Source organism: Falco naumanni, chromosome 3 (genome assembly GCF_017639655.2).
Source record: "Falco naumanni isolate bFalNau1 chromosome 3, bFalNau1.pat, whole genome shotgun sequence".
In the NCBI taxonomy this organism is placed as follows: domain Eukaryota; kingdom Metazoa; phylum Chordata; class Aves; order Falconiformes; family Falconidae; genus Falco; species Falco naumanni.
This window is the reverse complement of record NC_054056.1, coordinates 104555401-104579426: the sequence shown is the minus strand read 5'-3', so window position 1 is coordinate 104579426 and position 24026 is coordinate 104555401. Positions and strand designations below refer to the sequence as shown.

Sequence of the window (24026 nt, the reverse complement as noted above, 5' to 3'; positions counted from 1 at the left end):
TCCCGTATGAGAAATGCAACACACCCCACTAAATTGTCTGGGTGCATCCCCAGAACTGGTCGCTACACAAGTACCTATTGCCTGTGCCAGTATTCCAGTATTGGACCTACGGTTCTGCCGTTTCTGTTTGGCTGGCCTGGTAACCCCTGCTTGAAGACCAGCTCTAAAACCTGCCTGTGACACCAGAAGCCCCTTCTTCCATGGCTCCTCACTAGCTCTGCCTTCAGGAAACACCACTGGCAAAGGCTCAGCGCTCCACCGGGCAGCTCCTCTCGCCTCCGCCCGAGGCACGAGTAGCTCCTGCTCTGCCACACCTCAGCCGGTGCAAAGGCTCGTTTCCTGCAGAATTGTGGCGGGTTTCTTGCTGTAGCCCTTCGCTGACAATTCCCAACATGCTCTTTGACTGCAAACTGCGTGGAAGCTTGGAGAGGACCAGTCACGGTGATTCCAGGACACTCACAGTTGGGTTCTGCTATCACGATGATTTTTCTTATTTATGCTGCTTTGCTTATATTAACATTGGATTTCAGTTACTATTTAAAATTCTCTGTCAACTTTTATTTTCAGTACCCCAGATAACTATATCTCAGCACACTCTGCCGTGCTGCTGTTCACTATGCACAGCACAGGAGGTTGCACAGCTCTTTGGAGCTCCACAGGGAGCAGCTCAGGAACTGCTGACACTATTTTCCATGTAGTACTGTCATGCTGAGCAAGCCAGAATTTCAGGACGCATAATTTATCAGCTGCCTCTATTTATTCTGAATTGAACGGATTTTGCTTTTGTCCAGAACACACTAGCTGGTTCCAGAGAACAATACGCAAAAGCCCCATGAGCCCCCCATAAATTACTGCCCTACCGACACAAAACCACCGGCGTGTATCAACAGCATGACAGTAAATACCAACATGTAGGGTTTTGGAGATGAGACCGGCCTTTGAAGGAGCACAGGTCACAGCTTCCACATGGGAAACCACTATGGGCAACACGCTCCACCCGCCTTACCGATCAACCTTTCTGCAGCGCAGCAACCACGTCCTGGATTGCTGCACACTTCTGGCTGCAAACATGGAGCAAGGACCAGAAGACCGAGTGGGAGGAAGCAGAGACCAGGCGTACAACACGAGGACGAGGCAAAAAGACAACACAGAAACTGGCATTATGAAGGAGGGAGCAATATATATTTTAATCATCCCCTTTTTTCAGATTTCCACAGACATTTGGAAACCCTGGTAACAGCGCTGCTGTTGCATGTACTTTGGAACAGCTTGATTACAACCAAACTCGTGTGGCTCTTCGGAACCAAATCATTGTTCAACTGAAACAAAGCTTGGGCAATACAGATGAGGAATAGCACATCTTCCTTGTTACTGGTCGTCGTTTTTCCCTGAGCGTACTCCAGACATCAGCGAGGTTTTAAGCGTAAAGTCTTCCAAGTGCTATTCAGACATCACCAACTAACCGTTTACACCTGCGGAAAAGGATGTGCTCCTCTTCTCTTCAGCTGCAGAACAGACTACTTAAGCCTCCATTCAGACACTTCCCCAGAGGAGCACTGTAATTATGCTGGAGATCTGTAACATCACATTATACTACTGCTGTTGTCTCAGAAGCACAACCAAATAATACATTACAAAACACAGGCAGCTGATTCCGGGACTGCTCAAGTGCTTTCTCTTTGTTCCAGGTGATTAGAGTGAAGGTGGGAGGAAAACTACCACTGCTACTCTGCCTTTCACTTGCTTGTAGTGGAGCAGTGGAGCTAGAGGCACAGGACACAGGCACAGCCCAAATGGGTACCACTCATCAAAAATCCAATATTGCATGCCTGCGCTAGCAGGCATTTTAAAGCTGTAATAAAAAACCTTCTCATTGCCCCATATATTTTCCAGTAAAGGGTTTGTTCAAAACAAGGCAAACCCCCAAAACCAGAAGACCAAGAACACTTTGCCTACACGACACAAATTTCTCAAGCAAGCTTCAAATGTGATATTTGCATGCATGAATTAACTCCCCACCTATGAACAAGCCTCTAGACCACCTACCAGCACAGAAGGCAACTACTGTTCCCTCTTTCCTTCTCACCACTAGCAAGTTTTCATACTCCTGAACCATGTCACCAGCTACAACCTCACCACTACACACCTGCTTCTCTTGTTCCTTCTGCTGCGTTAGCTGCAGCTGCACCAGTCCTGGAACACAGGGATAACCACACGTGCACAACACACATCTCATGTGCCGACTCTTCCCTAGGTGCCCTGCTAAGGGCACGGGATGGTATTAAATTTTGCAGCCTACAAATCCTTAGAACTAACCTCTTTACAGTTTGCACGTAGACAACTCACAAGTTGCAACAAATACGTGTGCATTGTGTTCCTCTCCAATTCTGAATCACACCTGTGACGCATCTTTCCTGGCATATCGCTTCACTTTGCTGCATACAGGTGTAGAAAACGAACCCCAGGATTCTTAAAGACTTGTCTGCTGCGTACGACGGCTAGCATTAGCTCAAACAGCCGGATTCCATTTTTGGCCATTTTACCTATGGACATTGCCCGCTCACTGCCAGCTTTACCTTTCTTACTCTCATTTGGCTCAAGTACCGCTTCTTTCACGACTTCTCTCCCACCCTTCAGCCTCCCTCTGCGTCCCCGAGAAAGCCACTGCAGCCAGAGACTACAGGACATGGCTTGAAACTCTGCCCCGGGACTTTTCATCATGAGGGCAAAGCACTGCTGCCCGGCTGGGACAGGAGCCCAGCCAAGGCTGTCAAACCCTACCGGAGACCAGCTCATCAGGGACTTCAGTTAGAAGCCCACACCCTGTGCTGCCCTGTGTCCAGATGGTCCCGGTTTGTTCGATACTTCAAAGTCCTTCATCGTGTCCTGAGGACAAGGCACGTAACCATTTCACGAGTCACATGTTCAGGCTACTCTTCCTTACACATACATGCAACATTTTTCTCTCCCCCACGGTAATTTCAAACAAGCGATCATTGTCCCAATCATCAAGACACTTAGCCAGGCACTGACTTCAAGAAAAGAAAAGAAGTGCTTAAACATGTATGTAAATTTAAGCACACTGGTATTTCCAGATAAATCAGGACTTAACGAAACTCACTAACCAGAGATACACGTCAACAGAAAAAAAAAAAAAATATATCTACAGATATGGCAACTTTTTATTTAAGCTGAACATGTGTATTTGGCTCAGGACTTTTTATCTTTGATTTTAAAGAGACTGACTGCAAATAATATAAAAAAATAGAAAATGTAAAATTAATCAATATTTTCAAAATTGTGACAAATTTTGAAAACACTTGTATAAATTCTGCAAACTTTGTGTACCCTTAAAGGGGCATCATTTAGTCACCATATATAATGATATTTGAAAATATTAGTACTCTACCCTAAAGTTTAAACATAGAGATATTCATGATGCGTGTAATTTCAAGAGGGTATCAAAAGTGATAATGGTTAGAAAAATATACATACTTTTGCTTCTGGAAAAGAACAGCTCATTTGAAATATCCATCAAACAAAATATTAAAAAAGCCTCTCCACAGATTTTTTTTTTCCCCACAGTCCAACATAAAATGTATGGTTATATACAACTTACGCAATCTGCCATTTTCAAGATATAGTCAAAGTTTCACCAGCACAGAAAAACATAATTTCTTACTGCTCTCTAAACTGTTGGTTGCACTGATGCGGGATTTCCTTTTCAGGCAATCCAAAATAGTAGAGCCATACAGCGACAACATAAAGAAATCATAAGAAAGGTAAAGAAAAATGAAAATACACAAGAACAAAGGAAAGCATACTGATAAGAGATATCGAGAAGGAATAGTGACCAACAGCAAGAGATGTGAACTCTTTAGTAGCATGCAGTAATTTCTATAGGAACAAAACCAAACCATACTCTGATGCTATGACTCTGTTCAAAGTATTAAAAGGACACTTTTGCGGTACTTCTCATGAGTTTTTAGCAGTGATATCAAAGATTACTTTACTGTCTACTGGAAATAGCCTGGACTGATTTTTTTTCAGTGGATTCGGTTTTGTTGCTGTGCTTCAGTTCGTGGCAGTGTTAAACTTCAGCTGCACACACACCAAGCAAAAGAAAAAAAAAAAAAACCCTAAGGTTTTAAAAGGAAGTGAGATAGGAAGAAAATTTCAAAACCACGTACCCAAGTGCAATGCAGTAGCCAACTTAACTATGGCTTGATTATTACTTGTTATCTTCAGAAGAGCAACATGGCACTTGCAACAGTGACTAAAGTGACGCTTCGGTATCAGAAACCCTTTACAGTGTCCTTTTAAGTGTCAGTAAACTAGTGTCTTAGCTGCAACTGAAAAAGAACAGGCAAATCCTAATGAAACAACCCAAATCAAGAATGTTACAAGACTTCACAGTAATCAAGAAACAGTCTATGGAACTACTGAACAGAAAAAAGCATGAAGGATAATAGCAGCTTATGGTTTACAGTTTTCACTTTTCAGTTTATTAATATTAGTGGTGCACTCGGCAATGGATAAAGCAAGGATGAAATTCTGACAAAACTGGCAATTATCTACCACATGTCAACACTTATTTATGGTCCTTGTAAACAGCTAACTCCTTTTTGAACTTCAATCGCAAAGAAAAGAGTATTTACATATAATATATATGTATATAACCACAAAACCAAAGTTAAATCCTTATCAAGGAAAACACATTTTGAAGAGAAGAAAAGATAATACAATATTGAATAGTACATATCCAAAGATTTTGAAGGCATTGTGATTTTCATGTTTTCTTCCTCCAGTCACTTCCCCCTGGATTTTAATAGACTAAATACTTCATTTCAGAGTAAATAAGTGGAAATATTATAGAGCAACTCCGGTAAAGAATAACCCCACTACTGACAAATGCTCGAGGAATGGTGATCCAGGACTCTGACTTAAAGCAAAAATAAACAGCGTATAACGCCACAGCAAAGAAGTGGCCAATCAGTACCATTGGTTTAGGAGATAACCTGTATTAAAAATAAATAGATAAAACACGTAAACAAACAGAATCAGAATAACAATTTTTTATTTTATCATTAGAGATCCCCACTCGAGACTACACACACCCCCTTCTGATTTAGGCAGCTCTAGTCTTGCCGTCTCAACTAAATAAACAAACTTTGGTGTCTTCAAGCTGCTATACAGTCTGCGCTCCCTTCTACAGCACAGCCAGCATATACTGCTGCTTTCTCTTAATTTCCAGTAGTCTGTGTCTGCCTTTATCAACTCCCAGGGGATTATTCTCAACAGGCTCTATCAGTTTCAGCTCTTATTCCAAAACGGGAGAAATATAAATGCACACATTCTCACATGTCAGTACTGCATTGATCGCAGGTGTTCACACACAGGCTCTTAACTATGTAGGAAATACCAGTTTTCCTTCTTTACCTCTTTGTCAAGACTATCAGCTATACAGGTAGATTTCTTCAACTGTGTTTTGCATTCCACAAAATGCTGTACTCCGATCAGTAAACTCAGCAACATTTAGTTCCATCTAACCCTTCTTTGTCTGCATAAGGTGAGTAGGAACTGCAACTTCAGTATACTCTTTTTTTTTTTTTTTTTTTTTTAGGAAGATGCACATACAACCCTAGCTTGGCATGCAGCTGTACTCAGTACCCTGTCAGTATTCATACATCTGAGCTAAGACAAAACCAAATGTTTTTAGAAAAAAGTACTGAGGTTTAAGAAAAGGTAGGTTTGTTTGCCTTTAATGGAGTTGGACCTGATGATCCTTACGGGTCCCTTCCAACTCAAGATATTCTCTGATGCTATGACTCTGTTCAAAGTAGTGTGATTTATTGTGCATTCACTAGTTTCTGTGGTGTCACTCAAAACACCCTGATAGTTACCAGTAACCCTGTTCCTTGTGTTCTTTTTGGGGAGACCTCATCCTTCGCTACTCTCACTCTCAGCTTGTCAGGCATGAAAGGCCTCCACCAGCTCCTCGGCTAGTCTGGACCCCTCTACCTCATTCAAACTGCCATGACACCTGCATTAACTTCTCTCTAGATTTTAGTAGCATTTTTTACAAAGAAAGAAAAAAAAAAAAAAAAAGGAAAAAAAAAAAAAAAAAGAGCCAGCATTTAAAGGCATAGCTTCTAAAAGAGCTCCGAATTTCAGTATAACCCTAAAAGTATAGGTTCATATGGACCATTCTCCCTGTGCAGAGCTGACCGATTGGGAGCAAAGCAGATCTTGACAGAGGCTCACAGTGCTCAACCTCGTTCACATTAACTATTACCAGCATGGTGAACTTACACAGATAGCAATCCAACAGGACCCGAGACACATTCTCCACCAAGTCTGAAGTAATGGAAACAGGCTTTCTTTAGCTGATGCAAGGAATCTACAAAATTAATTAAAATGACTCAACAAATATATTCAACACATATAAAAAACTTTTCCAATAATACACAACAGTGATCTTAACTCCAGGACTTTGGTAGCTGTCGTTCTGTTAAATTCAGCTGGATTCTGAGCTAGTTTTATTTAAATAAAGCATAGTCTTATAGAATACCTACATATTCTTGAATTAGCTGGCACAAGAACAAGTGTCTTCTGTTTCGTTCTTTGTGTTGTTTTTTTTCCCCAATGGTTTTGTTTTTTTTTTAAAAACAAACTCCAGACTTGTCTTCACATCACTAAAGCTCAGTTTACATAACGCTAGAACTAAACAACTAGGCAGAGAACGCCAGCTAACTCATTAAAATCCTTTGATTGCTATATTTTTAATATATATCAATATACATACACACACACAAACACATGGACATATGCTCATACTCATACACATGTCTGTCCCCGTCCCCATCCCCCCCCCCCAGACGTACTTATTTACTAAGTTTTAATTAGCCAGAGTTATCTTTAAAATACACTTACCATCTGTGGCAGCAAAGAGTTCATAAAGTGCCTGGGCAAGAATATTCACTACAAAAGAGTGAGATTTTTTTCTTGACCAGTAAAACGTTCTTTTTGCCTGAAAAAGGGGGAAGAAAAAAAAAAAGTACTCCTGTAAGTAAATACACAAGAACAATCACAAGATTCCCAAAGAGGTGGTAAGAGTCATACTCATGATAATGTAGAGCAAATTTAGTGATATGCTAGATCAGTTCCAAGCTAAGTCATTAAGGAATTTTGGAAACTTGTTGAGCCAGTTATCAAGCCTCCTCTTACAATAAATACAGGAAAAAAAAACCAAACAACAAAAGTAGTTCCAGGGTGCGCTTCATCTCATCCTATAGTAGGTGGCTGGGGTAGGTCAGAAATTTGAAGGATAACACCTAGTTCTCTCTGTTGACTAAGTAGGAAATAACTGAAAGTCAGAGGTGACTAGCTGAGATCTAAGTATCTGCATTTGGTCAGGTATGTCCTGTATTCTCCTGACATTCAGGGTCCCTCTAAGCGCTTCTCAATTTTCAAATACACTTTTTGAGTCATCTACTTACAGTCTATAATTACTCTGGCTATAATTTATCCAAGACAACATGCCTAACGCACTTAAAAGAAGTAAACAAATAAGTAAGAAATTTTATTATCTACTCATCAAAATTTTGGATCTAAATCTCACTGAAAAAAATAAGGCATCAACACTGATGATGCCAATTCCTGGGAAAGAAGGACATGTTCTGACTTACTACTGTGAGGTTAATGCAGCAGTCAACAGGCCAGCTGTTATTCTCTGAGTAGTGCTCACACATGTGTAATGGTCAAACCCCACCGCATTTAAGATCAATTTACATTACAAATACACCACTAATATGAGACTATCAGGTTATGCTAGCAAAGCAGGCTGCCTAGACACAGCACTCCAGTCTTCTCAAGCAAAACACAACAGGTCAGCAAGCAGAGTTTTGAATATGCCTTTTGCTATAGCACACATGGCAGCCTCGCTTACTGGTGAATGCCTAATGCATGATTTATCTATCCAAAGCTTTGAAAACCCCTGTGCCTCACTAATAACTAACATGTCTCTGGGTTGCATAAAACTGAAAAGCGTGTCACTACATTGCCACAAAAGCTGCCTAAAATAAGCCCAAAATAAAGCTTTACCTTGAGAATGTCAGAATCTTCATAAAGGTCTGGAATATCCTGGAGTAAACTTCTCCATATTTTAACATCATTTAAAACGACACTCATACCTCCACCAGTTAGAGGGTGTCTTATATTATATGCATCTCCTAAAAGAAGAACACCTAGGTAGAAGACAAAAATTAATGGGATACTGCATGACCACTACATAATCTTAGAATTCAAACCCTCTATTTTTCAAAAACCAAACTTACTAAGAATTCATTCCCACCAGGAAATGAGTAACAACTACAAAATTTAAAAAAAAAAAAAAAAAAAAAGGAAAAAGGGTGGTGGGGTGTGTGGGTGTTTTTAAATTAACAAGCTTAAAAAGGCTTTAAGATGATCAAGGTCAAAATATTTTTTCCCTATAGGTATGAACATGTGTGTGTCAAAGAACACAAATACAAACACTTTTTAAGGTAATTTCTTTCCTTTTTTAAATCAAGTTTTCCTTAAAAAGACCACACTTGTATAAGCTTGAGCAACCAAGTGATTTAAACTTAAAAAAGCAGGCACTGATATCAAGTGTGGTGTTAATATAAACATTGCCATTAAACTATGCCCAAGGTACACATTTTCAAAATATTATTTTTCATAGAAGAATTATGAGACAGTTGTATTGAACAACAAAGGCCTAAGCCCTAGGAGAAGTTTATAACGCCTTTTCCCCTCCTTTTAATTTCATAATACACACCTTTTTTGTTTACAGCTGAAGGAGGCAAGAAGCTGGCTGGCATAGTCCTTAAACGATCATTCTGAACCGCTATTAAGAATGGTTCCTTTAAGTGGTCTGCAATAACCAAAATATTTCAGTTACACTACTTGGAGTCTACAATAATTTGCATACAACCCATTTTAACCTCTTCTTAGAGATGTAATCCTTCTGAACTGCTAACCTCACAGATGTGAGCTGAACGAACTGCTAAGGGTGAATCATTACTGAAAGAGTAACTGTGCACATGGAAAAAGCCCACATAGTTCAACGGATTCAATGAAATGTGCCTTTTTTAGCACATTTAATTGAGATGATTACAGATGGAAATCTTTCTAGACTTACCAGGTAGCTGTGGATGAATGTTCTCAATCATATATTCTTTTAAATTTTTTGGCATTTCCCCTCGAATATCAACAAGGACCCGAGTCTCAGTTGAAGAAATCCGATAGATTAGCACTGGGCTAGTTTTAGCTAAAACAAGTTCAGCATAATTAGCTTTAAACTGTGACGCATCCTTCAAAAGAAAAGAAGGGGGAGAAAGATTGAGACTAATCAATGAAAGGATATTAAAATTCAGATTAAAAAAAAAATAATCATTTTCTGAAATACTTTGAAATAAAATCCCATATCACACTAAGTTTCTATTGTTTTTCTCTTTAAATGAACAAGAGAAGTGTTTTCAAAAAGCAAGTTCTGAACTTCAGTGTAGTTACAATTCTTTTGGCAATACATTTTTATATTTACTAGAATAAGTTATACATTTCATGTGAATAACTCACAAATATTTAATACATGCTATTGAAAACCTGTAATATAATCAATGTAATAGTTTTTGATAATATAATTTTGTTTTCTTTTCATAAAGAAAGCGGTGGGAGGGAAAGAAATACACTAATCTGTATACAACTACATGGAGACACCAACTGAGGAAGAATCATAGGGTCCTATCTAACTAGGTGTTAAACAAGTTTCCAAAAGCACAGAAACAGGAGGAGTTAGAGACACAAAAAGTGCTGAAGCTCCTCCAAGTCAGTGTTCCCAGCCCAGGGAAAGTTCTCTAGTTTTGGTTCCTTTTCCCTCAATTATTTTTGCTGTTAATGCAATAGTTAACGCAGCAGCCACAGGGGACAAGACCCAGCCAGGATTTCTACATGGGTTCTCCAACCACCCAGCTACCAACCTCGATTCCCACCTTCTCTCTTGAAGTTTATAGGTCTTGAAGGTATACATGTACCTGGTTACAAGCTACCCCACCTTCAGGCAGGAGCACAGTTTGAGTATTCTTCCAGAGTATAAAACACAGCACAGCCACTAGGATGATCTAAAAATCAAGACTTCTACTCCCTGCACCGTCAGTATTGTGGAAAAAATCCATGTCACCATCTTAGCTACCAGTATCTTAACACAAACCAGTCAAAGCACCTATATCCACAGTAGTAATTTTACAAATTGGATTCCGGCTTTACAATGGTGCCTACTTCTAATACAGAGATTAGAGACATGTAAGATACAGCACTAATAGCGCACGTAGCACTACCTTATATGAGATGTTGAAACTTTTTTTTCTTAAAATAAAAGTATTTTCTATGAACTGGTGTGGTGACTCCAGTGCTCAGTTTAAATTAGCTATGTTGAATGCTAATCCATTTTTTTTGAACCCTCCCTTGTTCAACTATGTGCTTAAAATTAACACTATACTCCACTCTTAAAAGCAGAAATCTTAACTTTTAACAATATCCACTTTAAAAAAAAGAGGAAAGAAACCCACCCCAAACTGGCTCACAGCTACTAAAAAGTGTTCTAAGAGTTGAAAACCTGACCTGTTAACTGTACCGAGTATGTTAAGTCTGACGTAGAAAGTTCAGCTATCCTAGAGCTGGGATGGAGTATGAATCAGTAAAACACTGACCAAAATACCCAAACACTCCTCAAAGGGACACACACAGAAACTGACAGAACGACTGGATAAATATCTAAAAGCACAGTCCTAATTGATACTGTTGGAAAGATAACGAACAACATATTCAGTGAAATTCAGACCCACATTAAGAAGCAGCAGCACACTGTCTTATGTAGCGTTATACAGAAAAGTTACCTTCAAAATGCAACCAACAAAATGGGATGAAACTGTAACTTTGCTGGAGACCAAGTTTTTTCTAAACTTGGAGAAAAGTCCATCAGCCACAACAGTTAGTGGTGCATGAAGTTCCTGCAGCATGAAGAAAAAAATAAAGACATGACATTTTCAGTTTTGCTTCAGAACAGCGGAAAAGTTCTCCCAAGCTCTCACTTTCAATTGTTCATTAGATGTTCCACAAAACAATAAACATATAAGAAGATCACGGACCATATTTATAATATATATCAAGAAATACAGTGGGTTTTGCCTTCCTCATTCACACTTCATTTCCTCTAAAAATTGATCTAACAATATACTCCAGCTTTTTCAGACATGCATTCAGATAACATAGTTATAGGGACCATGTAGAAACTTGTGTATAAAAAACCCCAAAAACTGAAAAAGTGAAGCAATTGCTCCCTTCAGCCTGTAATGCTCTTCAGGGGAAAAAAAAAAAAAAAAAAAAGAAAGCAAAGAAATTTTATATTAAAGAAACATGCATAAGCAACTAAACAAAACCAAACTGAAGTCTAACAAACTGAAATGCAGTAAGCATACAAGGTCTGCTTTAAAAGACCAAGCAGTGAACTCTGAGCAGTTCCTAGTACACTTAGGAAGTATAAGAACACATAATGCATATAGACAAAATACAAAACAAGATCTGAGTAAACTGATCAGGTTCAGCCTGAATGTATGCAGAAATTTCTAATTTTTAACACTTGTATTGTTCTCTAACATAAGCAAATTACTCCAGTTACTAAAATATACTTCTAAGCATTTCACTGTTATGGCAATATGACGACATTATTATACTAAAAAGCATTTTGAGGTAGATGTTACCTTCTACCTATAGCTTTCTCAATGTATCTCAGAACATTCAGTGATTTCACTGCAAATGACTATAGATTTATATTGAGCATTAGTCCTTGGCCTTCCAATAATCTCATACACTTGGCACAAGCAAAAAAAATATTTTCCTTTTAAGCTTTCAGGATGTACTAACAAGGCAAAAAAAGCAGGCTGTGTTTCATTAGTACTCCTGAAAAATGTAATACTACTGGATGGAAGTGTCTGGGGAGCCAGTATGTGAATGGGTTCCTCCATGAGCAGTTCTCTCCTGCACAGGAATGGACTCAGTCACTTGTCTCACACAATCCTGACATCCTTTGCCATGTGATGGGAAGTCAGGAAAAATCAGATGACAGTAGAGCTGAGTAACATAATACACATTCATGGTGTCTGAGCTTGTGGAAGTGAGCTCATGAAAACTCTTTCCTACAGATTATGGTCTCAGATGATTGCAAACTCTAATTACTCCTGCAATTAGAGCAAAGCCACCTGCCCATATGGGTTCCCTTGTGTCTAATGATCTGAGCATTCATGCTACAATTTTTCCACAGTCAACATACTAAGACCGTTACTCTATTCAGTTGCTTGGTTTTGATAAATTTTCTACGTTGACTTTTAGCATACTGGGTAATTTGAACCTCATTTAAGACAATAAAATCTCAACGGTAACGTGGTGGACAACAGGGATGGAGAGAACAGAAAAACAGAGACACAACATTGATCAGCCTCCTTTCTTTATCAAAGCAGGCTAAGAAATGTAAACAGGCTTTGGTTTTGGTTTGGTTTTTTTTCCCCCCTAAGTAGCTTCCCAGCAGCAAAAAGTCACAGATAGCAAAACACAGTTAAGAAGAAATTTTTACTGGAAATTTCTTACACTAGATTTCTAAAATCAAATGAGACCTAAGCTAGCAAATGAAACAGCTCTTTCCAGCTACAGAACTTCAGCATTCAGAGCAAAACATGAAGTCGTTTATCACCATTATACAGATAGGAAACTCAAAGCCTTAAGAACAACATCCACGCTCTTAGGAAAGATGCAGGCTAAAACACTTGTCACACTACTGCTGGTCAAGTCAGTCACACTTAAAATTACAACAACAACATCCATAAATGTGTAAAGCCTAAAAACAAATCTCAAAGCAGAGTAAGTACTATCCCCCTCCACCCTCCAAACAAAACAACCAGCCGTCTACATTGCTGGATGGTAAAGCAAATTACATTCAGGGGGAAAAAAAAAAGACCACAGATCACATCCCTCACCCCCAGACTTCCTCCTCTCCAAATTCCCTGTCTTTCCATCACCCACGTGTGATTCAATGGCTTGTTCTACTAGAGTGGATTTCCTGATATAGTTTTATTCATTTTACATGATATATGAGGCAGACCAAGAAACAGGACTTGGAACTCCTCCCTCTTCTTCCAGCTACCTGAAGAAGGATCAAGGATGTTGTTTCCACTCAGCTCTCCTAGAGCTTCCTACTTAACAGCACTTTGCCATCACGTGGGCTGAAGTGCCATTTGCCTGAAGAGCTACAACCAGCTAGTTCTCCTACTTCTTGGGCAAGTACTTTTTAAAAGGCTCTCTTACTTATGGTTTTATACTGCCATTCCCATTTCTAAATGACCTAAAGATGAGAGATTTTGTTAGTAATGCTCAGAAAAGGATCTTCTAACCACTCGGGAACTTCCTCAGTCTTTTATGGAAGGCAGCAGAGCATAGGCAGAAGATTCCCATCTTCCCCATCAGAGCACATCTGAGCACACTGGCTACATAACTTTAGGCAGCAAAAAAAATTTAAAGTAACAAAGGAGATTACAAATTTGGCTTTTCTAGAGAATAGGCAGTATATCCAGAACTTCAGCACATTGGTTCTACTGAGACTGGTCTTCCCCAAACTTTTTACTGTAAGTTCACACAGTTCCATAGCATTTAGCCAGCAGTTTATCACTAGCTGAGGCCAGGAACACGAATCAAATCAGTCACACATTTAGAATAGGCCAGAACTGTCTTTCTGTGATCCAAGAAATGACTGGACAGAGCTACCTCTATAAACAGGCACCTATTTTCTTATTTTCAGACACCTCAGTTAATGGTGGAAGTATACGTGGAAACGTAGACCATTACATGCAGGCAAAGCACAAAATACATTGGTTTTTTCCATCAGTAACTCTCAAAAGATTTTACACTCCAGACATATGAATATTAAAATAAGCAATGAACTCCATTCTCCAGAAACACTGAAAGCAGAAGCTGAACCAGAAGTTACAATAAGAATCCCCATATGCTAGGACTGTATCCGCTAGAATGCAGTCTCCTTTCGTTAAAGCTTTCGCTTTCTTGGTAACTGCACTATTTCTGTACCAGTGAACTGGAACAGACATTTAAAAAGATTATTTATATGTATATATATATATATATGTATGAACCAACCCTTGATTTTCTCAATAGTTTAGCAAAGATTGTAACAGAAAACTGTCCTACCTTAGTGTCTCCAGTTTCTTTGTCCTTGTACTGAACACCCACAACACAGTCATCTTCCTCAAGCAATTGTAACACAGTCCCCTCTATGAATTTTGCACTGAAATAAAATTGAGGGGTTAGAACAGAACGGAAGATGATTAACGATACCAACATTTCAAGGCACTTGACACAGAAGGAAAACCAGATTTTCACTAATTTTGTCTCTGCTGACACGGTTTGTTTAGATTTTACAAAGATGTGCTCTGGACCACTCTCAGAAGCCACACTAAACATCAAAAAGTGCTCGTCATGAATTTCAGTTCAGCACTACCATTTGGTGTGATACCTGAGAATATTCTAAAACTGTAGCGCTTATCCTAAACACCCTACCACTTTGCAGAATCCCCAGTTATGCTTCAGGTGCTCCACGGCCACATGAGAGATGCAAAGAGCAGTTTGACATGGTCAGAAATAAGCAGCTGACCGAGTCATCCCTGCTAAATGGTGGGAAATGCTGACAGTGCAGTTGAGACCTAACTCCAAGCAGAACTCAGGAGCAAGATCTGAAGCAGCACTTCAACATGTACACTAGATAAAAGTGAGGTACCCAACTCTCCGAATAGTCCAAAATAATCTAACCTGATTAGGACACAGACATTCAGCTTTTGACCTCAGGAATTCAGGACACACTTTTTCTTTTTGGGGGGTTCACAAATTAAATCCCTGTAATCTTATATCTTTTATTGGATCTGAGCTGTTAGACCTCATCCCAGCAGTTCAGACTTAGCAGCTTGAAATGGACACTCTCTCTCCCTCACACATACTTCTGTATCCAGATGGAATTCCACAGCTTGGGAGAAATGAGTCCATTTGAGAGTACAACAGCTTGGTATTTTAGGTTCTCAGAGGGAACATGAGCAATCGATTTCATGTCTTTTCTACATGTCAGTGAGCACAGAAATTTCAAAGCAGATTGTGACTGGCTTAATTTGCCAGGCAATAGGCAGGTTGGCTGTATCAAAGTATCTATGGTTTTTACGTGTGAACACATGGACGGAAACCTCAACAGCAAGAGTGTGCAGCAGCATGTCAGGTTAACAGCAGGTGAACCAGAGTTCGAATAGGATCCAGAGCTTTAAACTTCTTTTATCGCTGTCATTTCAGCTACATAAGTGCTCATTTCTTTTTCTGGTTTCACCCACTGTAAGAATAATTAACTAGTGATGCCCTACCTGTTTTCTCTGCAAAATTACTTTTCTGAAATAAGTTCATATTGCCTAGTAGTTATAAAGAGGATATCTTAACCAGTAGTAATTATCCCTTATATTTTCACGAGCTCTGAGATAAAAAACAAAGCCTCATGGTACTGTTAAAGAGCTCTTGACCTCTCCCGCACCTTAATTTAACATGTTTTCAATGCTAAAATTAAAATGGAAAGCAAGCACACACAAAATGAAACCGTGTGGATACAAAGGGAAAGAATTGAACTCAAGTCACATGAACATTAGCTTTTGTAAGTTTCTGCTTCAAAGACTGTGTACAGCTGCTGGAGTTTTCCCTGAAAGTTGAGCAAACAGGTGCCCAAGTTTCACCGAGCTTGAGATCTCAACAAGACGGCTTTAGCTTTTATAGCTAGTAAACACAGTGGCTATTAATTTTAACTGTAGTACAAAGCTGCTATCTTTCAGTGCTACTTTTAGTAATTCATATGATATAACAGATATGATAGGAGAAAGAAATTTCAGAATAAAGACACGTAAGGTAAAAAGATGATAGCATCATGTTTTCTTTGTAAGCATTATTTGGGGGGGGGGGGGGGGGAAGACAACACAAAAAACACCTCGCAGAAAACAGCACCTAGAATCTATTCTGTTTCAATAAAAGTTTTTATCTCATATCTTGTATAAAAGAAAGAAATCAGTTAAAGAGGAAATACGAAACACTAATATTTATTTCATCAGAAGAGAAGGCATCTTCCAAGATTCTGAAAAACAGAAGTCAGTAACTGGAAAGAGCTACTTCCATTCAGTGCTCCCTTCTAGTTATTTGGCTTGACTTCTTGTCATCAGAAAAAGCAGAATATGCAAATGTAAAAGCAGCCTGATTTCTGGCATCACATATAACATCAGTGGAAGAAATACACATCCCTGCTCAACACAGGAGGCTTTGACTAGATGACTTTTAAAGGTCCCTTCCAACCCAAACCATTCTACAATTCTAAGAAATGATACCAGATCTGCCACTTCTTTCTTGACCAAAGAAGTTCTACACATTGCTCACTGAGAAGAGGTCTCTTCTTCTGGTAAAGTACAAAACCCAAGAATCGGCAGAAGAGAATCACCCCTTAACCCTTGAATTGTTCTCTCACATGGATGGACCAGTACCTTGCCTAATATTTAAAGCCTATATTCCCAAAGTTTAAAGATTATTTTTCCCGAAGGGTAACATTTGATGTACATGCAAGTCATTAATAGAAAACAGAACGTGTAACTACAGCTGTTACTTTCTCTCAGTCTTGTTTATTGCAGCCCTCTTGTGTTGGGAAAGAGTGAAATAGTTAAGGGATCTCACGGATGCTGGGAACAGTGCTTCTGAGCCTCTGGATCCCAGCTGCATTGCTCACAAGGCGACTCACTTGGGCTCTGCCATAGCTGCCCTTCGGAGACCCATGATGAACTGGCCATGATGAAAAGATCTTCCACTGGCCACGTGGCCATCTTCAGATGTTGGATAAGGAATTTCAACCTCCGACTTGCTCTCTAGGTCATGAATTATGTAACCATTTACTATTTGTGAATCAATACCTTCTACTGTATCTGCAAAATATAAGCCAATAGATGAGTTTTAAAAAGTCTTAATACATAACTAAGCTTTCTTAAAAAGTATTCTTTTACACAGAGTCCAGTTTTCTTAATCAAAACACACATGTTGAAGGATATTTTCAAAATGGCAGACTAGACATACACAAGCAGTTTTTGTTCAAATATTAAACGCAGATAATGTCTTTCTTTATTTTCCCTGTAGGCATGCATTGTATAAAAACATAATTGAGCGTACTAACTGTTGTGTTATAGATTTATTGACAATTTGAAATGCACTCACCTTCAAGACCCAAGTCTCTAAGGGCTTTAAAACCTCCAGGCTGCAACAATTCTCCAACTATCCTGTCAGGTTCTTTCAGATCCCTCTCTATCACAGTCACCTTTCTTCCATCCCTTGAGAGCACCGTGGCCAAAGAAGAACCAAGGACACCTGATCCCACAATGATAATTTCTGGATCGTATTGGTGTGATAATATTGTATTTGGAGTTGTCTCTGTCAGATATACATCTGAGAAGTTTACTTCTCTTTTACCCTTTAGAAAACAAAGCAAACAAAGTTACATGTGCTGATGTATCTGTACCATAACCCTGTCAGAGCACTGACTTTGGACTAGTTCTACTTTGACCCAGGGGACGGAGCGCGTATCAGTAGTTGGAGAGTGTTTTCCAGTTTAGTTTTGTCCAAAATTAAATCAGTCGTACTCTACAATGCAAGAAAACCACAAAGAACAAAGAAAAATCAACATCCCCCCAAAATAAAAACAAGATACTTGCTTTTTTTTGCCCTGCTGATCAAAGACAAACCACTAACATAGTCTCAGAGAGACTGAAAGTCAAGTTCCTATAAAATGCAGTAAGCCGAGGCTGTCCCATATTCTTGGTCTAGAAAGTAACAAAACAATGCCTTCATGCCAGTGAGCCACTACTACACGAAGGCTTTAACTTTTTCATTGCAAACTGCTACCAGATTCACTGGAAAATGTATTTCTCTTTAATTTTACTGTAAGGGAACCTACCTACCGAAATAGCATCTTATGATAATACTCAGCATGAAAAAGCGTCAACAGAAGCTGCTACCTGGGAAACGTTTTAAAGAAGTGTCCTGAAATTAAAACTCATCAGTCAAAAGTATAGGTAAAATTACCATTCGCCTACATTTAAAACTGTTAAGAACTGACATACATCAGATTACGTATCAGTTAACATATAAACTGGTACCTGAAGACTAGTTGTGTTACACAGTACCTTCCCAACAGCATCTAATCACATACACCTGAAAAAAAATGTTGTAAGGCCAATTCCAGTGCAAACCTTGAAGTCATTTCTCTAGCTGGTAGAATAGAGTCCAATTTACTCTTTCACAAATGCCTCAGTGCTGACGGGGGTACAAACACGATTACATCAGTGAAACAAATGCCCAGAACAACACTGGCACCAGAATTTCTAGTGGCATAGTGTCATGCTTGTATCTACAACACAGCAAGGGAGTGCAAAACTATCTGAATTCAGATATTACAAGAAATGGGGGTAAAGGCAGGCTTTACCAGGAAAAACAAAACAAAAATCCAGAACCTTTGACCTGCAGCCAAAAAGTTTGAAGTTCTTTTGCACAAGGGGTCAGCGCTCAGCTGAAAATGCTCAGAACTACACAAGAAAGTAGCCAGACAGTACCAGCCCACAGATGTACTGAATATCCATTTCTATTTGTAGTCTTAGATGGCAGGATGCCAGCTCAGCTCTAGCCACGAACTACAGCTCTCCTCTCTCACAGCAAGTCTCACGCTGAGCTCAGCAGAACAGACTATCTGAGCTCTGGTCCTGTAGCTATTGTACAAGCAATAGTTTAGCAATAATTTCCAAATAACTGTATCTGCCATTGTCTAGACAAATGTGTTTTCTCCACAAGTATTAGGAAGCTGACCACAGAGCCACAGAACGGCAGAGGCTGGGAAGGACCTTTGGAGGTCACCTGGTCCAAAGCCCCCTGTTCAAGCAGGGCCACAGCAGACTGGCCTGGACCATGTCCAGCTGGGTTTTGAATACCTCCAAGGATGGAGGCCCTACCACCTCTCCGGGCAACGTGTTTCAGTGCTCAGCCACCCTCAGTAAAAAAAGTGTTTCCTGATGTTCAGAGCAAACCTCCTGTGTCCACTGCCTCTTGCCATGTCACTGGACATTACTGAGAACCTGACTCCATCCTCTTTGCAACTTCCCTTCAGGTATTTATATAGATTGATGAGACCCTCCTGAGCCTTCTCCTCTCCAGGCTGAACAGTCACAGCTCTCTCAGCCTTTCCTCATAGGAGAGATGCTCCAGTCCTTCACCTCTACAACAGGCTGGCAACTGAAGGTATTTTCCTGCTAGTATAATAATCCTTCACTGAAAATCTTTCTTCACTTATATTTGATTTGACTCTACAAAACACCTGGTCTATCACTTAAGTAAGTTTCACTGTTTCTTTTGCCATCCAAAACTAACACAATGACAAATCAGACATCCAGCATCTAAAAACAAATTCTCTCCAACCCCTTCTTAGCTGCTTTCCCGAAGCTGGACAGAGGGTCAGTGGCCTGAGGGCACAGCAGGACACTGCACCCTATGTGCCACGTCTGAATTGAACCTACCTTTCTGGATTTGGGCCGCTCAACTTGTTGAGATCCTGGGGTGGGTTTGGCCCAGAAGAAGCCAACAAGCGGTAAAGCTGAGAGAACATCAGAGAGCATCCCCAGGTGGGCTTTGCGCTGCTGTTGCTGCTGCTGCTGCTTGGGCCCCCTGAAGTGGTACCTGTAGGACAGCAGCAAGCCGAGGGAGAAGAACACTAACACAGAGAGCAGCACCTCCTTATTGGCATAAGTCATCAGGTCTCCGCACTTTTTATACACGTAGATGAAGGAGGCGATACCCAGAAAGGTCCACATCGTGAGGGGACTGGTCACTGGTCCCGGCTGCTTCCTCCAAAACTGTCCCGTCGACAAGCGCTGCCCAAAATGCGGTTTTGTGCGGGGTGTGAGAAATGTCCTTATAGGAATGCAAAGCCTTCCTGTGCGATGGGAGGGAGGGAGATCCCGATGAAAAAACAAGATGCTCCACAGAACCCCGTAGAGGACCGAGCCCCACCTCGCTGGGCTGCCACAGGAGCCCAGAGAGCAGTTCCAAAACCACCCCCCAAAAAATAAAATCAATATAAAACGTCTTAAAAATCACCAGCTCCGCACAGCGCCTTAGGGAGACGCGCGACGACTCCCACCACACGCGATGGCTGCGGAGCCGGCGCCCGTCCCCGCCGCGGGCGGGAGTCTCCTTCCCCACCGCCTCCCGAGCTCACTCCTCCGCCGTGCCCAGCCCCGTCTCGGCTGCCGGGACGGATGGATGCGGCCGAGCCTCCACGCCGGGGGAGTGAGGCGGCGGCGCTGCGAGGGGGCCGCCCCAGCCGCCCGTGACGCACCCGGGCGGGCGGCTCAAGGCTCACGCCCCGGGGGGGGCGCGGCTGATGCGCTACCTGTCGTGTCAGGGCCCCTCGCAGCCGCCTCACGGAGGAAGGGAGGACGCGACGCTGCTGCTAATGCTGCTGCTGCTGCCGCCGCTGTCTCCTCCTCTTCTTCTTCCTCTAACCCCTCACCCCGGTTTCCCGCCTGGCTACCAGGTATACCCGTGCCCGGTGCCTCCCGCCGAGCACACCACGACCGCACGGAGGCGGGCGGGCGCGCCGGCCGCCGGGCAGGCGGGACTATGCTAATGAGAAACTGCCTCCGCCTCCTTGTAGGTACCGCGCGCCCCGTGCCTCAGCGGCTTCTGGCCAATCGGCGGTGCTATGCCGAGATGGCGCTATGGCCAGACAACCAATCCGAGCGGGAGGTAGGAGGGGCTAGCGTCCGCCGGGCTCCTAGGGCGATGTGACGACGCGTGGATGGGCGGGGCGGGAGCGCCGGGGTTGCCATGGTTACGGGATGAGGGGCTGCTGCTGTGCTGCCGCTGCTGCTGCTGCTGCTGCCGCCGCGGCGGACCCGGCCCCGCCGTTCCCCCGTTCCCGCGCGGCTGCCGAGCGGGGCCTACGCATGCGCGTGGCGAGGCGCGGGCGGGGAGCGGCCGGCAGCCGGCGGGGTGGCAGCGGCGGGCACCGCCGTCTCCCGCGCTCGGTTCGTAACCTGGCCGGCAGCGGGGGACGGGGGACTAAGGGCGAACAGCTCAAAGGACGCGGGGGCGGCAGCGTTGGTTCCCGCGCTGCTCAGTCCTGAGGGACCGCACCGTCCTGCAGCCTGAAGAGATTTTGAAACGTTTTCTAAGAGAAAAGGTGTCAGGGTGCGGCTGCGGAGGGGCAGGGGCAGGCTGGCAGCCCCTCAGCCGCAAACCGGGCCCAGAAATGCAAAATCCGTGGGAGAAGTGGGGGTAAGGTCAAAGATAAGAAAGACCCCCTGTGCCCCAGCTTTGTGAGCGGGAAGGGGAATTTGGAGATTTGCTGCTGGGGTTATTTGTGTGGCTGGACAGAACAAAAATAAGCTTTATCTTTCACATTGAGCTTCTCAGGGGCGCACACCAGTGGTCCTCCCTTTTCTCTGTGAGAGGGACCTTTCCTGGGCTACGTACTTGCACAGCACAACAACATTGAACATGTCTCTCTATCGCAGTACAACAATCCTTAAAAATAGTGAAGCCATGAAACATGTCAGGACACCACTCCAGGCAGTAAAAAAAACTAGTAAAAGAATGAGCAAAACCTGTCACATGCAAATGGAGTGAAAGGAGACAAGATCCATGCAGTGGTAAAATAGTGCCTTTTGAAGAGGAGAGAAAATGTTTAGTAGTTTCTCATGCAGTAAAAAGACTGCAAACAATTTGGTAGACTCAAATGAATACAGGTGAAAACAGGAACTAGTAAGAAAAGGGGCTTTGGTGCATTCATCAGGTCAATCAGTTCAGGCAGAAACGAAAGATCCTGTGAGCTGAAAGATCAAGCACAGGTTTTTCTATATGGTGAAGACACAGGTCTCATCAACAATAATGATTATCCCCTCAACAATGAAATGAGTGCAGCAGAGGCATCCATAATCATAGGAATCTACCTGTAAAAACGTGTTCACAGAAGGAGCTCCTTTTCCACAGTTTAAATGAGGGTTATTACACCTGTCAGCAAGTTTTATATTTAAACGACCTGACAGCAAAGCTCTTAAATACATCTGCACTTGATTTCCTATGTTCCATTTACTAATGTTCCTTGTGTTTACTAAAAATGCCCTTTTTTATGGACTGATCTCCACAGAATCACTCAGTGCATTTTAAGACCAAATTAAAGCATGTGTAACTCTTCTGGGCACTTGTGCGAGAGACCAAACACAAGAAGAACCATAGCCTTTAAGTTACTGGAACCAACACAGACCTTCTAAAGACTAAGAAACATCAGTTGGCATACGTGAGCCAACAGCTACTGAAAATAATACCAGTGTAATGCAAGTCAGAACTGTATCAAGGTCCAAAACAACCTGAAGTGACTAACAGAAGAATGGTGTTTGAGAAAGCAGACTGAAGGAGATTTATGTTAATGAAGATAATAGTATGAGGATTTTAAGATTAGAGTAGAATTTTATCTTCTGTTTTACTGCAAACTGCCCCAAAGCCCTCTTCATCCCCTGTGGATTGTTCTTTATGCAGCTGTAAGGTTACTTGTGTAGACTCGGTGACAATATGTAAATGTAACCCACCACAGAACATCAGCTTTCTTGCTTGTCCAGGTCACCCCGTAACCCCTGCACCTCAGCCAGAGGAGAGGGCAGTAATACAGAGCTGTCACACGAAGGAGTGTGGGTGTCCCTTTGGCTACAGGCTGTAATTAGATTTTATGAGGTGACCAACAAAACTGCGGGCTTGTTCTTCCACCTGAAGAAATCATCTAATGTTCATGAATCACTCATGTAAAATGTATTTCAGGATTATGTAATTCGTGACTCATTTTTCTTGATACTTAAATTTGGAGTGGTTAGAGAATTGCAGAATTCTGGTTCTGAATGCAACACTCACAGATGCATTTGTTTGAGGCTCAGATGTTATCAAAACATTTCCATATTGGCAGCCAAGAGATCAAAAGCAGGTGGCTTCCTACTGCCTCTCATTCACTCTCACGTCCTGGCTATGGTGAAGAGTTTGACACACTAGCATTTCTTTGTTCACTGTAAGAGCTATATTTTGTGGCTTACATTACTGTAAATAAGAAGATATTTCTGAAGATTGGTAGAGCTACTGATTTTTTGTTATGGCCTTATTGTCCTACTTCACAAAATAACCAATTTTTTGGGGGGTTGTATTTATGTGCATTCTTGAATTTTGTTAAGAATTTTGTTTCTAGGTTAAGAAACTTCCTGCTTCACTTGTGAAGCACTGTCAAGATGATTACTATGAAACATCTTTTAACAATTTAAATATCACAGTGGCAAATATGAACAGGCTCAAACATGAATTTCTAAAATTCCATAACAACTTCACAACCAGGATAAAGGCATCCAAGAAGAGGTTGGAGCTGAGCAGACTTTTCTCTCAGCCCTTCTCCAGAAGCAGCATCACTTAGCGAAATGCTGTTTTCAGACTTGGACAGCCAGCAGTCAGCAGGGCAGCAGAGTGATGGTGTAATAACCAGAAATGGTTGGCTGAACTCCAGGGTATAAAAAATAAATCACTTGATGAGGACTTTGCTGGTTGTGCAGAAGCAGTCATCATGTGTATGCCATCTTAAGATGCAGATTAATAAAATGCAAGGCATGCCTCTAGTTCTGGTTACAACTACCCTGGCAGCGCACGCATCAGGACCAATATCTGAAGTATCAGAACTATTGCTTATATGTCACATAATTGACCAGCATGTGCTACATGGACTGACCCTTGCTGTCCACAGACATGCTACGCGTGGTGTAGAGCCTGGTCTTGCTGCACATCCAATTAATGGTCAT

At 41.6% G+C, this 24026-nt stretch overlaps 1 protein-coding gene across 1 annotated transcript; it reads right to left on the bottom strand.

The window, feature by feature from the left end:
- Positions 1–1163: 1163 nt before the first annotated feature.
- Positions 1164–20802, bottom strand: SQLE (squalene epoxidase). The gene is made up of 12 exons (XM_040588457.1): positions 20591–20802; positions 19716–20131; positions 17371–17623; positions 16904–17084; positions 14290–14386; positions 10935–11048; positions 9182–9353; positions 8819–8914; positions 8104–8246; positions 6934–7030; positions 6313–6400; positions 1164–5018 (listed from the first exon to the last, which is right to left on the bottom strand). Exons 2-12 carry the CDS (start codon positions 20007–20009, stop codon positions 4826–4828), a joined length of 1728 nt encoding a protein of 575 aa, XP_040444391.1. The 5' UTR covers positions 20010–20131; positions 20591–20802; the 3' UTR covers positions 1164–4825.
- Between the last annotated feature and the right edge of the window lie 3224 nt (positions 20803–24026).